The sequence below is a fragment of the Phalaenopsis equestris genome, unplaced genomic scaffold (assembly GCF_001263595.1).
Source record: "Phalaenopsis equestris unplaced genomic scaffold, ASM126359v1 Scaffold233928, whole genome shotgun sequence".
Lineage (NCBI taxonomy): Eukaryota > Viridiplantae > Streptophyta > Magnoliopsida > Asparagales > Orchidaceae > Phalaenopsis > Phalaenopsis equestris.
This window is the reverse complement of record NW_018251857.1, coordinates 23,304-39,393: the sequence shown is the minus strand read 5'-3', so window position 1 is coordinate 39,393 and position 16,090 is coordinate 23,304. Positions and strand designations below refer to the sequence as shown.

The following is a 16,090-nucleotide window of genomic DNA, read 5'->3' as shown; positions in this document are numbered from 1 at the left end:
GACAAATTTTGATTTTGAAATTATCAGGAAAAAAAGAATTTTAAATACTGAAAATTTAGATGACCTACCTATAATATCATTATCTTTGAAAAAAAAATTTGAATTTAAAGAAGTAATTTGATATTGTCTATTTGCATCAAGTCTATCGTCAAAATAATAGATTTCATCATTTTCCTTAGCATTGCTAATTATCGTCAGTTTTTTATTCCTAAAACTTACAGCAAGAAGAGTGGAAATTAACTTGGCACTGATAATTATTATTATTTTACTAATGGATAGTAGATTGTAAGGCAAATTGGTAAGTCATTAATGGTTAACAATGATGTGAGTTTGATAGTGAAAATTCCCAAGGGGGGGACTATCAACAATTTTGATAAGAAAATTAAGAACAATCAGTCATATGATCAATTGTGCTAGAATAAATATTCCATCAACAACAACAACAACAACAACAACAAAGCCTTAATCCCTCTACGTAGGGTCGGCTACATGAATCCTTTTTCTACATTGTATCCTATTTAGTGTCATATTTTCATCTAGTTCTAATAAATTAAGATCATGTTTTATACAATAAGCCCAAGTCTTCCTAGGTCTACCTCTGCCTTTCTTAACGTAAGTCGCATCTAAGACATCTACTCTCCTAATCGGATCATCAGATGGTCGGCGTATAATATGACCAAACTAAATAAGATGACTCTCTCTAATTTTGTCTGTCATTGGAGCTACACCAACCCTTTGAATGAATAAAATTAGATTTAACACCTAACAAGCTAAAGAGTTACCTTTTGTGTTGAAGAACAAGATAGTGTTAGTGCAATTTTTGAGATTGAAACAACTTGTGCTGATGCTCTAATTGCTCCTTAGTGAATGGTATTGCATTTGAGTTGGTAGAAGACTCTTGTGTTTTATCAGCAGTGACTTGATAAGGCCGACTTTCACGTTTAGATTTTGTTTTCTAATTTGGGTGGCTTATCATGAATCTTTCGATATTTTTCTTTCGTATGTCATGATTTTATGCAATGCTTGCACCTTCATGGGTAGGGTAGATTGATTTTGGAATACTGGAATCAGTGAAAATGATAGAATTTCTTTGCGCTTCAATCATCGCCGACATACATCAGATGAGAAAGAGGGCGGATCTGAAAATCCAAGTCAATTTCGATCACGAGTTATTTTGTTGCTTAAAGTTAAGTAGAGGAGAAGTTGGTGGAGATGGCTCCAGCGAAGAAGACGAAGAGTTTAAAACAGATTGAGTATTTGATGGGTCTACTTCAGATTTTGTTGAAATATCTAATTTAAATTACAAGATTTATTGTCTTTCCTATTTAGAATTATAATTGAAAATAATTTATTCTTATAAGAAGTTATTAGAAATAAATTATTTCCTTAATACAAGAAGATATTTTTTTTCCCGTTTTATATTTATTTACTTAGATTAAGAAATATTGTTTTCATATTTTATGTTATTCCTATATCTCTTAATAATTAATATGAATTAATTATTGGAGATATTAGGTGATATATTGAGATATTAGGTGATATATCTTTCCTTTCATATCATTTCTTTTTTATTATTTTTCTATTATAGGATTCTTGTAAGGGTTATTTATAACCCCGTTCATATCAATGGAACAATCAAGTATTCCACGTTATTCCGCATTATTCTGAATTTCAACTTGGTATCATAGTAGTTACAAAATTTCAAAAAACCCTCGCCTTCTTCCTTCCAAAACCTGAAGAATTGCAAAAGGCGAAGCTTTCTCTTCTGTCGGTTTCACCGCTGCTGCTCTGTCTGGATTCGCAAAACCTTCGGTCTCTCCACTATTACGCAATTGGCGAAATTGATGATCGCCATCTGCGAAGCCCTCGTCCTCTTCCAGCAAGCTCGACGGTTCTGGAACCAAACAGCGACTTGCTTTGGATTGAGGCCGATCTCGGTGTCAAGATTGACTTTCCGACGGGATTCCGAGGCCGATCTCGGTGGCAAGATTGACTTTCCGACAGGATTCCAGCTTGAGTCCCTTATCAAAATTTATCTCCAGGAATCTTACTTTTTTATCATGTCGGAAAATACATATGATTTCGCTACCTCTATTCAGCCTTCCACCTTGTCATCTGCTTCTGCATCACCCTGCTGTAGAACCACCGAAAATCATCCAACCCAAATCACCACAATCCGTCTCAATGGTGATAATTTTCTACGCTGGTCACAATCAGTGATGATGTCCATTAAAGGAAGATGGAAGATAGGCTACCTAACAGTGGAAGGCCCTGAGGCCACCACTTCAATAGTGGAAGTCCGTGAGCCAGCCACTACAGATCCATCCCACGCAACCTGGGATGCAGAAAATTTTATGATAATGACATGGTTTGTGAATTCTATGGAAGAAGAGATAGGCGCAAACTACATGTGTAACTCTACTGCTAAAGAACTCTTGGAGAATGTGACCCAAATGTATTCATAGATGGGTAACCAATACCAGGTTTATGAACTATCCCTAAAACTTAGTGATATTCGTCAAGGTAATAATTCTGATACTTTAATTCTTTAAAAAGAATATGACAAGACCTTGAACTGTTTAATGATCAAGAGTGAAAGTTCCCTGATGATGCCAGTAGGTATAAAACCATTGTTGATGCAAATAGAATTTTTAAATTTCTTGCTACACTTGACGAGGTCAAGGGCAAAGTTATTGGGAGAAGTCCCATGCCTTCAATCCATGAGGCTTTATTAGAAGTCCGCCGCGAAGAACTCGAAGAGGAGTGATGCTCAACAAGAAATCCACTCCTACCAGCATACTTGAGACCTCGGTATTCCATTCTGAGGCTCATGTCAGTAAGCAGACTGTTTCATATTCACAGAAGAATGAGGAGAAACCCTGGGTGTGGTGTGATCATTGCAACAAACCACGACACACTAAAGAATCCTGCTGGTACCTCCACGTAAACCTGCAGATTGGAAGCCAATAAACAAGCGCAAGCCACCTACTGCAAATGCTGCTATCGAACAAATCAACCCATTTAGCAAAGAGCAAATCGATCAATTCCTGAATCTGCTAAATCCCAATTTGGCTACTGGTACTCCATATTGTTCGATGGTACATGCAGGTAGAAAACTAAACCCTTGGATTATTGATTCGGGCGAGAGCTTCTGATCATATGACAATTTACACTATTTATTTGAATCATACATCTCATGTTCTGGTGATGAAAATGTTCGTATTGCTGACAGTAGTTTCTCTTCCATTGCTGGAAAAGGAAACATTAGCCTATCCAAGAGTATAGGTCTTAAATCTGTACTCCATGTTTCGAAACTCAAATATAACCTTCTATCCGTCAGCAGACTTTCAAAGGATTCTAACTGCCGTGTAATTTTCTGTGAATCTTTTTGTGTTTTTCAGGACCGGAAGTCGGGGATGATGATTGGGAGAGCTAAAAAGATAGGACTTTACTACTTTGAGGAGACCGTTCCAAGTGAAAAGAGGTTCAAGCTTACAACAGTATAGGTTTGAACCCTGCAATAGAAAAAATAATGGAATTGCATCTTAGACCAGGTCATCCAAGTTTTTCTTATTTAAGACATTTATTTCCTAATTTGTTTAAGGGTGTTAATTGTGCTTTACTTCAATGTGAAACGTGTTATTTGACAAAAAGTCATTGCATAAATTTTGCTCCAAAATCATAATATCCTTCAAAATCTTTTTTTATGATCCATAGTGATATTTCGGGACCTTCAAAAGTCAAAACATTATCTAGGAAAAGGGGATTTCTGACTTTTATTGACAATTACACCAGAATATAATGAATTTATTATATAAAAAAAATCAGAAGTTTAAAAACTCTTTGAAGATTTTTACAGCATGATTGAAACTCAATTTGAAACTAGAATAGACATCCTTAGATCATCCTTAGTAGACATCCTTAGATCCGACAATGGAACTGAATACTTTAATAAATGTTTAGGAGAGTTTTTGATAAACAAAGACATAATTCATCAATCTAGTTGTCGTGACAGTCCACAACAAAATTGAATTGCTGAGAGAAAAAATAGAAATTTACTTAAGGTTGCTCGGGCTATTATGCTTTTAATGAATGTTCCTATACTTATGGGGGCATGCTGTTTTAACAACATCATATTTAATAAACCGAATGCCAACTCCAATTTTACAATATACAACTCCTCTAAACAAACTGAAAAACAGTTCTTCAAAAACCGAAAAACAGTTCTTCAATTCTATGAATATCTTCAAATATTCCTTTAAAAATTTTTTGATGCACATGTTTTGTTCATATTCTGGATAAATTTCGATCAAAGTTGGATCCAAAATCTGAAAAATATATTTTCTTTGGATATGCTTCAAACAAAAAGAGTACAAATGCTTTAATTATGTCACAAAAAAACTTACATTAGTATGGATGTGATATTAATGGAAAAAAATTTCCTTCTTTCATAAAAATCCACTTCAGGAGTATAATACAGATGGAGAGGTTGATTTTTGGCAATTTTCTAGTCCATTACCAAGGTTTCTTCTAACGACCAAGCAACAGATATTCTAACAAAAAGTCTTCACAAAAACCAATTTGACGGTTTAGTGTGCAAGCTGGCTTTGAAAGATATCTATATGTCAACTTGAGGGGGAGTGTTGAAATATCTAATTTAAATTACAAGATTTATTGTCTTTCTTGTTATGAATTATAATAAGAAATAATTTAGTCTTATAAGAAATTACGAGGAATAAATTATTTCCTTAATATAAGGAGATATTTCCTTTCATATTTTATATTTATTTCCTTGGATTAGGAAACATTTATTTTCCTATTTTATGTTATTTCTTATATCTCCTAATAATTAATATGAATTAATTATTGGAGATATCAGGTGATATATATTTTCTCTTATATCATTTTTTTTATTATTTTTCCTATTATAAGATTCTTGTAAGGTTTATTTATACTTCCGTTCATATCAATGAAACAATCAAGTATTTCACTTTATTCCGTATTATTCTTAGTTTCAACAGATTCATTTCAATTCTCCAGTTCACGAAACTTGGGAACGAAATGATTCTTTGTGGAAACTAGAGGAATGGAAAGAAGTACTCTTTCCTCAAATTACAATTTCTAATGGTGGTAAAGACCAAGAAGAAACCAACGGAGAAGAAGTTGCTACCCAAAAAAAAAAATTGCAGAAGAGAAGAACTCAGAGGTGGGGGCAAAAGTCTTTGCCTATAAGAAGCCTCATACTGAGAAGCAGCTTTTGATGTCAAAAAAGGGAGACAAAAAGTAGTAGCCGAAATCTTGTATGTCGTGGTTGGTCTAGAACCTTGATGACAGGATCGTGAAAAAGTTGCGACATCAAAACCATGCGGAAGCTATCTAAATCTTTCAAATGCTGTGATCGTGATGGCTCTAATCGTGACTGCATTGCTAGGAGATGGGTCACTGACCTCCACTTATTCAGTCGTTGGATCACGAGTATATCACGATGTGGTTGTTCATGAAGGCGATGGTATCGGGCAAACCTTGGAAGAGCAGAAGCAATGCGACACAACGCGACGACTCTTGTGAGCGGAACTCGTGAACGATTAGCTGTATTCAATGCAGTTTTGAAGGGATAGTCTGCTATGATACCATGTAGGTTTTCGGATAATTAAAATAGTTATTCCTTCTCAATTTCTTTTAAAATAATTACAAGGTAAATAGAGGGGAATGACTCCCATTAGAAAAGAAATAAAGTCAAACATAACTCCCCATAATAAAAGAAAGAAACGAAGATAATGACATACCATTAAGTATGAATCATAACAAAAATAAAATACTAATAATGGAAGATACTAAAATTAAATCTTCTTAAAAATTCTAGCAATTAGTACCATCTATTGCAAAGTAATATTTTTGCAAAACATTAAACATAATTACTAAAAAGTATCCAACCTCCTCCCTACGAGGGGCTTTATCAATGCACAATCACCATGATTAGCCTTGTCCAAGTTATGCGGTGTCGTGAGTATCAACTTGTTCAATTGACAAGAAATTTAAAGTTGTTTCCGTTGTTTTGGGCTCAGTCATATCATAATAACTCCGCTCTGTAAATTTTGGGGTTGACAAAAAAAAAAAGAAAACATTGAAGTATATAGATTGACTATGAATCCTCTTCTTCATACATCCTTGTGAGCATTGGTTGAGGTTTTAAATGTATTTTGCTTAAATACTTTTGTACAATACCCATCCATGTTACTTCAGTGACCCTTTTTCTTTTTCATTTCATCCTAATTATATATTTTAATCTTTCATATTGTTGCAACAATTATCTTGTATATTACAAGCTCATATCATTTAGGTATGTTTTTCATTATCTTTTTCTCAATAAGTGTTACCAGCTCTTTTTATATAATAACTTTTAATCTGTTGTGAAAGAATCCTCACCATTCTGGGCAGGGGTCTTTGATGTGAAGTTAGTTGTGGGGTGGATATGTGATATGAAAACCAGTGCAATTGATGGCCTCAACGCTAGCCTGTGTACAATTTTGTAAAATTTGTTTTCAAGGTTTTATGGTTTGAACAAAATTTTGTATGCAAACCCCCTTAAAAGCTCCTGGTTTTGATCTTATTCTCGTCATCTGCACAAATTTTCTCTCATCATAAAATTTTCTGCTACATTCTTACGAAGGTCTTTTGCTTTTTTCTTAATTTTTTGTTCCATTATCTGTGGTCTGATATAATTCGGGAGCATGTTTGCCTTTCTAGTATAAGGTGGAACTTGCGTTAGCGTATTTTCCTAGTTTCTTCTTAACCTGCTTCTTGCTTTGAATTTAACTAATTTTCTTATTATTTTCTACATCCCTTACTTCCATCTAGTTATCTTTATATTCGGAATAAATTGTACATATTTGATTTAAGACACTTAAGGGTCTAGAGTTTACTAATGCAACCTAGAATATGATACACAATGAAATACACAAAAGAATATAATTTTCAAGTTATTTTAGTCAAAAAAAAAAAAAGTAACATTTGATGCAAAATAATAAAAATGTTATTTTTTTTTTCATTCCAAACAATAATGGAATGGTTAAAATTTGAAATATTTTCTGAAAAGTTGGAGCATATATAAAATCAGCAACTATCGAGATTTGGATCAAAAAATGGAATTTGAAATGTCTTAACACCTGGTAAAATTTTGATCACGTACTCACACCAATCACTGAAGGAAAAATGATGGACAAAAAGGATCGCCAAAGTATTAATCTAAGTCTCGCATCAGTAGAAGGAGAATTATTGACGAGAAGTAGTCATTTGAGATTTCTAATTTGCTTGAACAATCAACATTTTTAATCAGACAAGTGTTGAGAGGGAATTTTGAGTTTTATGAATCATTCATTAACATTCCCAGGGCTTTTATTTATAACCTAGAAATCTAATGCACAGTACTCTTTTATATTCCATTAAGATCTAATTCAACATATCAGGTTTCAATATTTCATACATGAATTCAGGGAAGTTTTCAAATTTCCACAGCAAAGCAGCTCTCAGGTTTTTCACAGAACATAACAAATTTGTATGTGCTACGGCGTTATGACCATAGGAGTCAGAGGAGGAAAGAGCCACAGTAGTGAATCCACCACAACCCATGTGCAGTCTTGGCCAATTCAACAAATAGAAAGGTTCCCTTGTAATAGTAACTATAACAAGTAATGACCCATAACTGAACAAAGGATTCCCTTGTAATGGTAACCATCCATAGCGTCGAGATATAAACTGAGAGGGACTTGAACAGTATATCAGCCACAAAATTTACTTAAAAGTAGAGAACTTGATATTTTTGTTGAAACGGAGACTTGGACTCAACCAAACCAATAATTCGATGGGCTGAGTCAAAATGTTGCAGCATGGATCTAGTCTCGATAATAGTGAATACTTTCCACTTTTAATGGAGTTATTATTGTGATCATGTTTTACATAAAATTAACTAGAAAACTGAATAAAAGAACGAAAGCATCATCAATGCACATGATTTATACTTCCTATGAGTATAGGTTTCAAAATTGCATGAATATCCTCATTTTGTTGTTATATGTCTGAAAGCATTGACCACAGTAGTGTTCTCTGTAGGCTATTGCCAATATGGTAGATATTTTAGTTTCTCTTATACCTTTATTTTTAAGAACTTATAGTTAAGGTTATGTTTCATTTTATTTCAGTTAGAAAATGTTTATCTTTCAGAATTCTTTTCAGAGTATAAGAAGTGCTTTAAGTTCAGGCTATCACATCTTCTCAAGTCAATCTATAATTCCATTTTTAAGCGCATTTTTTCCTAAAATGGAGCAGGCCCAAGTCAAAAAGTTGAGAGCAGAGAAACTTCTGGCAAAGATCGAAGCATCTATGATTCCTATCAATCCGTCAGATGACCAGGAGACAATAACTGACGAAGAAAAATCCGTATTCCGTAGAATTGGTTTACGGATGAAGGCATATTTACCACTTGGTAAGCTTTCTATTTAAGTTTTAAAGAAAAATTATCCATACTTCTAAGGTGGTTGCTTTTCTGTAATTTATCTATTGCTTTTCTGTAATTTATCTACTAGGTATCAGGGGAGTTTTTGATGGAGTCATTGAGAATATGCACTTGCATTGGAAACATAGAGAGCTTGTGAAGTTAATATCAAAGCAAAAAACCCTTGCATTTGTTGAAGACACAGCACGATTTTTGGAATATGAAAGTGGGGGAATATTAGTGGCCATTGAAAGAGTTCCAAAGGGGTTCGCTCTTGTCTATTATCGTGGAAAGAACTACCAGAGACCTATTTGCTTGAGGCCAAGAAATCTGTTAACAAAGGCAAAAGCGCTAAAGCGTTCAGTTGCAATGCAACGCCACGAGGTTCGTATAAGAATGGATTCTGTTGCCTTTTAATGTCAAACTGTTATTAGTTCTTGTTTGTTGAATGCTAAAATATTATACTTTCAATAACTATCAGGCATTGACCCAACACATAATTGAGCTTGAGGAAACCATTAAGCGGATGAAGTTAGATCTGGTATGTTTTGAGTTGCTTAAATACCGCACTTTTAAAAACAGGCATTTATGCATTTTGTTATGTGTATAATATTTTCAACCACGTCTTAGTTAAAAATTTTAATGGAAAAATGTTTGTCTTTTATAGGAGTTATAATTAATGAAGGTTCGTTTTTCTAGAGTTATACAGATATAGGTCCATGTGCAAAGGGGGGCTTGATTGGCCAACAATTTAGAAACTTTCCTCTGACTATGATTGTGATTGGGATAGTAACCAAATCTACTTATGCAGGCTTTTATTTATCAAGCACATTCTTTCTAACAAAATCCAATCCACTCTTCAAAATTTTAGATTCGTGCTGATTCTTCTCATGATATAATTGACCAGCAGTCAATATTTCAAACATGATGCTACAAACATAACTCTATTTTTTCTGGAGGATATACTAGTTGATGGAGATAATTTTAGTAAGTCTTGGACTTCCAGAAACACTAGTAAAACAAAATCTGATTCATATCTGATATAATTGACCAGCAGTCAACATTTCAAACATGATGCTACAAACATAACTCTATTTTTTCTGGAGGATGTACTAGTTGATGGAGATAATTTTAGTAAGTATTGGACTTCCAGAAACACTATTAAAACAAAATCTGATTCATATCATAAGCAATTAGGATCTTTAGTAGCACAAAAAGGAAAGTAAGCCTTTTTTTTCAATGGTATCAGAGCTTGGTTACATACCTTTCTTCCTCCGCCGGAGCCTCTCCGTATAGCCGTCAGCCCCTGCAGGCCCTCCAACAAGATCGCTTCTCAGCAGGCTGTCACGCCCTGCCAATAAAGGAAAGTTAGTCCGTGACAAGGCGCTCTGCTCATTCCCTGCAGGCGACCTTTCCTTCTGCTTCCCAGCATGCGCTCCGTTCCTTACCTGCAGGCGACCTTTCCATCTGCTTCCCAGTAAGCGCTTCACTGCTTCCCTGTAACTGCTTAGCTCATTCCCTGCAGGCGCCCTTTTTCTGCGCTTCGCAGCAGGCTCTCCGTTCCTTCCCTGCAGGCGCTCCACTCCTTCCCTGCAAGCAATCCTTTCTCGAGCTTCCCCGCGGGCGCTATTCTAATCCTAAAACTATAAGATCTCTCTTAGTGGCAAATTATCAGTTAGCCTTCTAGACGTCCTTCTCTGTTCCTGCTTTACCATCAATAACCCAGATGTCAGCCGTACTCTGTTGTCTTCTTGCCTTCCCAGCTGATCTTTCTCGAGTTAGCAGAACAGTCACAGGAGTTCCTCATCTCCTACAGCATAACCAGCCAGGAATTCTTTCCAGCCCTAAACATACATAGGGCTTGTGACAAACTACGACATGAAGAAGATGTCTGCTCTACTCTGGAGGTTGTTTTTGAATAAAAGATTTGGAATTCTGCGCAAACACAAGATATTTGGAAAGCAACTGGTGAGACTTATTCCAATGCCGAAAACACTGTAGAATTGTTTGAGATGAGACAAAATTGCATGAACTTCGACAAGATTAGTTAAATGTTACTCACTACTTCAACACAATTACAAAGTCCTGGTTACCGTTAGACATGTATGATACTTATATATGGAAGTGCTCTCAGGATGTTATGTTATATAAAACAACAATAAAGAAGAAAATGTTTATCAAGTTATTATTGGGTTTAAATAAGAACTTAGATGAGGTCCAAGGAAGAATTATGACGATAACGCCTCTCTTACCACCAGAGAAAATTTTGTTGAAGTTAGAAGAGAAGAAAGTAGGAAGAAGTTCATGATGAGAGGAAGTGTGGATTCATCTAGCACTGAAAGCTTCGCCTTGTACACACAGCTCCTCCCATGAGTCAAAGACAAAGAAGAGTCCTTCCTTGTTTGAACATTGCAAGAAACTTGGTCACACAAAGGGCAAGTGCTGGAAACTATATGGAAAATTTGCAGATTGAAAAATAGGGCAAGGAAGGAAAGACTAAGGTCGCAGGCACGTGTTGCTATATCTTTTGAAGGGTTGGCCAACCCTAACCCATTTACCATGGAACAACTGGTGGCTTTGAAGTACTTCTTTCAAGCATAATTAAGCGACCTTCCAGCTTGATGATACACCAAGATATAATGTCATATCTTGTTAACAATGGAAGATTTTGACCTTGAATAACAGATTTAAGTGTTTCTGATCGCATAACTGGAGAGATTCATGCTCTCACCAAATATCTAGGGTTCACCAACTCGAAATTTGTTACACTTGACGATGATCTTACTCTAGAATTGTTGAGAAATGTGAAGTGAAAGTCTCTAAAGATGTTTAGCTCTTTTATGCTATATGTTCCCCATTTAGATTGCAACTTACTTTCAATTAATAAGTTTATTCATGACACGAACTGTGTTACTAAATTTCATTCTAATTGTGAATTTCAAATGGTGGATTTGGGGAAGGTGATTGACAGTGTTGAATTGTATCAAGGTCTATACCTCTCAAGGAATGTTATTCTCTAAACACGCTAATGTCTTTTTCACCATCCTCTTCCCTTGTTCTTGAATCTATTGTGGCGGAGTCTTTTGAAAGTTATGTTTGATATGGCATTGTCTGGGTCATTCCAATTTTCATTATGTTGTATTTTTATCTCTTTATTAATAAAAAAAGTCAGAGTTGTATCAGTGTGAATAATGCCAATTGGTTAAATATACTCATCATGTTTATTGTGTCTTTGTACAAACACTCACAATTTTTCTCTATCATCCATATTGACTTTTGGGGACCTCCAAATTGAAAACCACCAATGGAGTCAGATGGTTTTTCTCCTTTATTGATGACCACACAGGAACTAGTTGAATATTCCTCATAAAGAAAAATTCTGAAACAACCAATTATTTAATTTTCTTTCAATTCAAAATTTAGATTCTCAAAATCGATAATACAAAAAAATACTAAGACTCTGTCCCAGGACTCTACTTTGCAAATAATGATATCATCCATGTGAGTTCTAGTGTTAAAACTCCACAATAAAATGGAATAGCTGAGGGGAAGAATATATACCACATCGGAGTGTCTAAGTCTATAAGATTTTCTCACCATGTCCCAAAAACTTCTATGGGGAAATGACACATTCACAACCACCTATCTCATTAATAGAATACAAAACAGAGTTTTTGGATTCAAATCCCCTCTCGATATTGTGATAGAAAAATAACCTTAGACAGACCTTATTCAATCTTCCCCAAAAAATATTTGAACCCGCACAAAGCTTGACGCAAAATCCATCAAATATATCTTCCTTAGTATGCTTATAATAAAAAGGGATATAAGTGCTAATATTTTCCTATTACAATAAAATACTAGAACTCCATGAATATTATCTTTTCGAAAAACAACTCTACTATCCCAAATCTATTATTCAAGGACAATGTCCGAGTGAATATCAGACTTAGGACACTATTCTAGAGTTATCACAACTTAATCCACTTTCGCCGAGTGAATATCAGACTTAGGACACTATTCTAGAGCTATCACAACTTAATCCACTTTCGTACACAACTCTGGATACCCACACTGATCTAGAGTCATCACAACCTATTTTACTTCCCTCAAATCATCTTATCCTCCAAGTTCCGCCAGTTGACAACATCTAGCTTGAGATTGATAACAAAGAAGTTCATGTGTGTAATTTGAGGAAAAAAATCCTTTGAGCAAGATAAATACAACATTTAATCACAGGATTGTTAATAACCAAACTTGAATTCACATATTTCTAAAGTTCCAAGGGAGGTGGAATCTAGTAGAAAAGACAAGGAAAGTTGCACAAATTATTCTGTCCATGATTATGTTGAATATGGAAAGTTATCATCTACTTATAAAGCTTTTGTATCTAATCTAAATAGTGTGTGGATACCAAGTATGTTCATGAAGCACTACAAAGTTTAGAATAGAAAAAGGTAATTCAAGAGGAGATCCATTCTCTTGAACTAAATGACACACTTGTGAATTACTTGTACTGGACTAAGAATTGCCCTCCTAAGATCGTCTTGTTGGAAATTTTCTAGTTGAATGTCAGACTTTATGTATGTGGATGACCGATGGTTGCCTTCGTAGTCCTTCGGGAACAATTAAGTTGAGTCTACCCCGACCAGAATGTTTACGGTTTTCTTCGATTTTCCGTGCATTTCTTACTGTTTTTTTTTGTGGGGCACTTGTGATTTTCTTCGGGCTTTCCGTGTGTTTCCTACTATTTTTTTTTTTATTTGTGGGTCACTTTTAGTTTTCCATATGATGCTTTGTCATTTATTCTTTTATATATAAATGCATGTTTGCCCCACCTGCTAAATTCTCTACTATACTTGTTTACTTTTACCTACGATATTAATTCCATTTTTAGAAGCAACAAAGACCCCAGATACATATATTTATTTTATTTATTGCACGTTTTACTTTCTTTTCCTTTACAGTACATTTTATTATTTATTTCCCTAACTGCACTCCTTTTAGGCTTCGAGGTAGTCTGTTTAGGCAACGCTAAACCTTTCTGTAGAATAAATAACATAACTCATAGGACTTCGAGGTAGTCTGTTTAGCTCAACGTGAATCCTCACTGTCTTTTAGGCTTTTGCCCAACCCTATTTTGCAATATAAGTCTTAACATTTTTAGGATTCTGAGGTTTCCGTGTTGTACATCATATATTATCCTCTCTTTTTAGGATATTTGCCCGATCGGGTATCGTGCGAGTGTAAGCCATAAATAATAGAATCGGCTGGATTAAACATTAAATAACTTCACTTTTAAGACATAAGACCGAACATTAGGATAGTTGGGAAGTCACCGAGGTTCTCCTCGGATCCGTGACATCCCCTACTTTTTCACTCCATATGACTCTAGAAAATAACTGTTTCTATTTTGAGCCACTCCCTTTCGGCTTTCCTACATCCTGTCTTGAAAACTAAAATTTAAATTCTTGAAGACAGAACCACTGATCTTAATCGAGACATTTGTTAAGTGACTCCGGTCATTTAAGATGTAATTAACTATAGGGATTTGCCTCTATAAGGAACTAAGAACCCAAGTAAAATAAACTCTATCTAATTTTTATATTAAATAGGAGAATTTGTCGTTCACACATTAAAGATTTCGCAGATCAAACAGATATCACAAACTCTTTAGTTCAGGCGGTTAAACCTACTACAAATGATATGTTTATCATTCAAGATAGTGTATTACTTGCGGTATTACGCTCAACCATTTAAACCATCAAATATGTGGGATCTATTTGGTCTCATTTATTTCAAAATTAAAATATTATTTCCAAAATCAAAATCACCTATATATTAAAACTATTTTCAAATTTAAATTCTTTTGAAAAAAAAATTCCGTAATTTCGGCCGACAACACATTGAGATTGACATATATTTTATCTTTGAAAAGTTCAATAGAAACATTATTTATTTTATTTACTTTTCAACTCATCTTCAAATCGTTGATGTCTTCACTGAATCTCTACCTCCGGGTAGCTTCGCTGATTCGAATACTAAACTGGGCATTTTCAACATCTATGACTCAGCTTGAGGTTGCGTGTGGAATTCAGAGTTTCCTAGTTTAGTTTTATTCATTCCTTATTATGTCATGTTTTCTTACTTCTTGAATTATGTTTCCTTTGGTAAGTTGTAATTGCTATAAGTAATTTTGCCCTAGTTGTTTCTTATATAATAAGGAGAAGAGTTGTAATTTAATTATTGAGAAGTAAGAGTATGATTTTCTCCACCTTTCTTTATATATGTTAATTTTTAGATGTTATTCATGCTATTAAAATATCTAGGTGAGGTCGGTTCATATGTTAGAGCAGAATTCAGCATTGAGATAACAGATTATATCACCTACTAAATTGTTATCTTTTTCTTCTCTTTGCTTTTTACAAAATTTGACAGGGTTATTTGGAAGTTGACGAGAGCTCTTCCATTAATTCAGCTAATATTCAATCTGATCATGATTTGGGTCTCAATGAGGTATTTGATTCCAGTAACTTTGTTGCAAGATCTAGTTAAATAGGCATAACCTTGTAGAATATAATTTTCAGATGGAGAATGAAGATTTTGAAGATTACTCTGATTGTGATAGTAGTGACAGCAACGAGGGAACTGTGACTGATTTCCAGCGCCTTGATTTGGCTTTCAGTGAGGTAAGTTGTTTTGTTCTTATTCCAACTTCGTACTCCATATTTTTTTGTGCAATGCATAATGTTAAACTTAAATTCAGGTTCTAAATGAAGATGGTGAAGATTTTTTTTCATCATGACCATTCTACTTTTATGTGACGTGGATGTAGTTACTTCTAACGGGCAAGACAAATAAAGTTCTCCATTGGCATGGCGGGCTAAAAGCTTTAATTTTGTTATTTGATTATTCTTTCAGATATGGTAAAAGGTAGCCTCCAATTTCCACTCTTCTATGTCTATTTATAGTTGAAATGATAGTTCTTTTATCCAGATACCAGTCTAGTAACTGGTATAAAATGGTAACAAAACATGTTCTTTATATTTGTGGAACCAAGATCCTCTCTTCTTCTTTGAATAGAAGTCCTTCGAAAAAGAAACGGGACTATGACATTATTATTGTGTCAAGTTTCTTTGTTTATTTTCTTATTGATCTGGAGCTGTGTTTGAGGCTTTGAGCTTTTACCCGTCTTTAAACTTTTGTTAATCTTGATGATCTAGGAGATCTTAATGTCTAGGATTACTATTGCGATTAAATGAAGCAATAAATCGAGCTTAAAATATTATTGAACCTCTGTTTAAAGACTATCAATTAAGCAGGTATTCAGTTTTAATGCAATGTAGAAATTACATTGAATTTATCCAAGTTATAATTTGATGACTTTTGAAATAGAAATGCAATAAAAATATTGAATCTACAAAGAACAATTTGATTAATATTCACAGTACCATATGAAAAATTAGTTGTAACCTGGTTGACTTCAATCATTCTCGCAAAACCAAACATTAATAGATAATTGTACTACTACTAAGCTCAAAAGAGTGTGCCTTGCATGCAAAGCACTTCGGCTCTGTTTGGCGCAGCTGCAGCTTCTCA

At 34.5% G+C, this 16,090-nt stretch overlaps 1 protein-coding gene across 1 annotated transcript in view; it reads left to right on the top strand.

Moving 5' to 3' along the window:
* Positions 1-15,615, top strand: part of LOC110038802 (CRM-domain containing factor CFM3, chloroplastic/mitochondrial-like) — a gene marked incomplete at its 5' end in the record, with an annotated part of 38,646 nt that extends 23,031 nt beyond the window's left edge. Inside the window, 6 exon segments of the mRNA XM_020743705.1 lie at positions 8,326-8,482; positions 8,583-8,875; positions 8,973-9,032; positions 14,930-15,007; positions 15,079-15,180; positions 15,258-15,615. Coding sequence (XP_020599364.1) covers positions 8,326-8,482; positions 8,583-8,875; positions 8,973-9,032; positions 14,930-15,007; positions 15,079-15,180; positions 15,258-15,296 — 729 coding nt within the window.
* Positions 15,616-16,090: the final 475 nt, after the last annotated feature.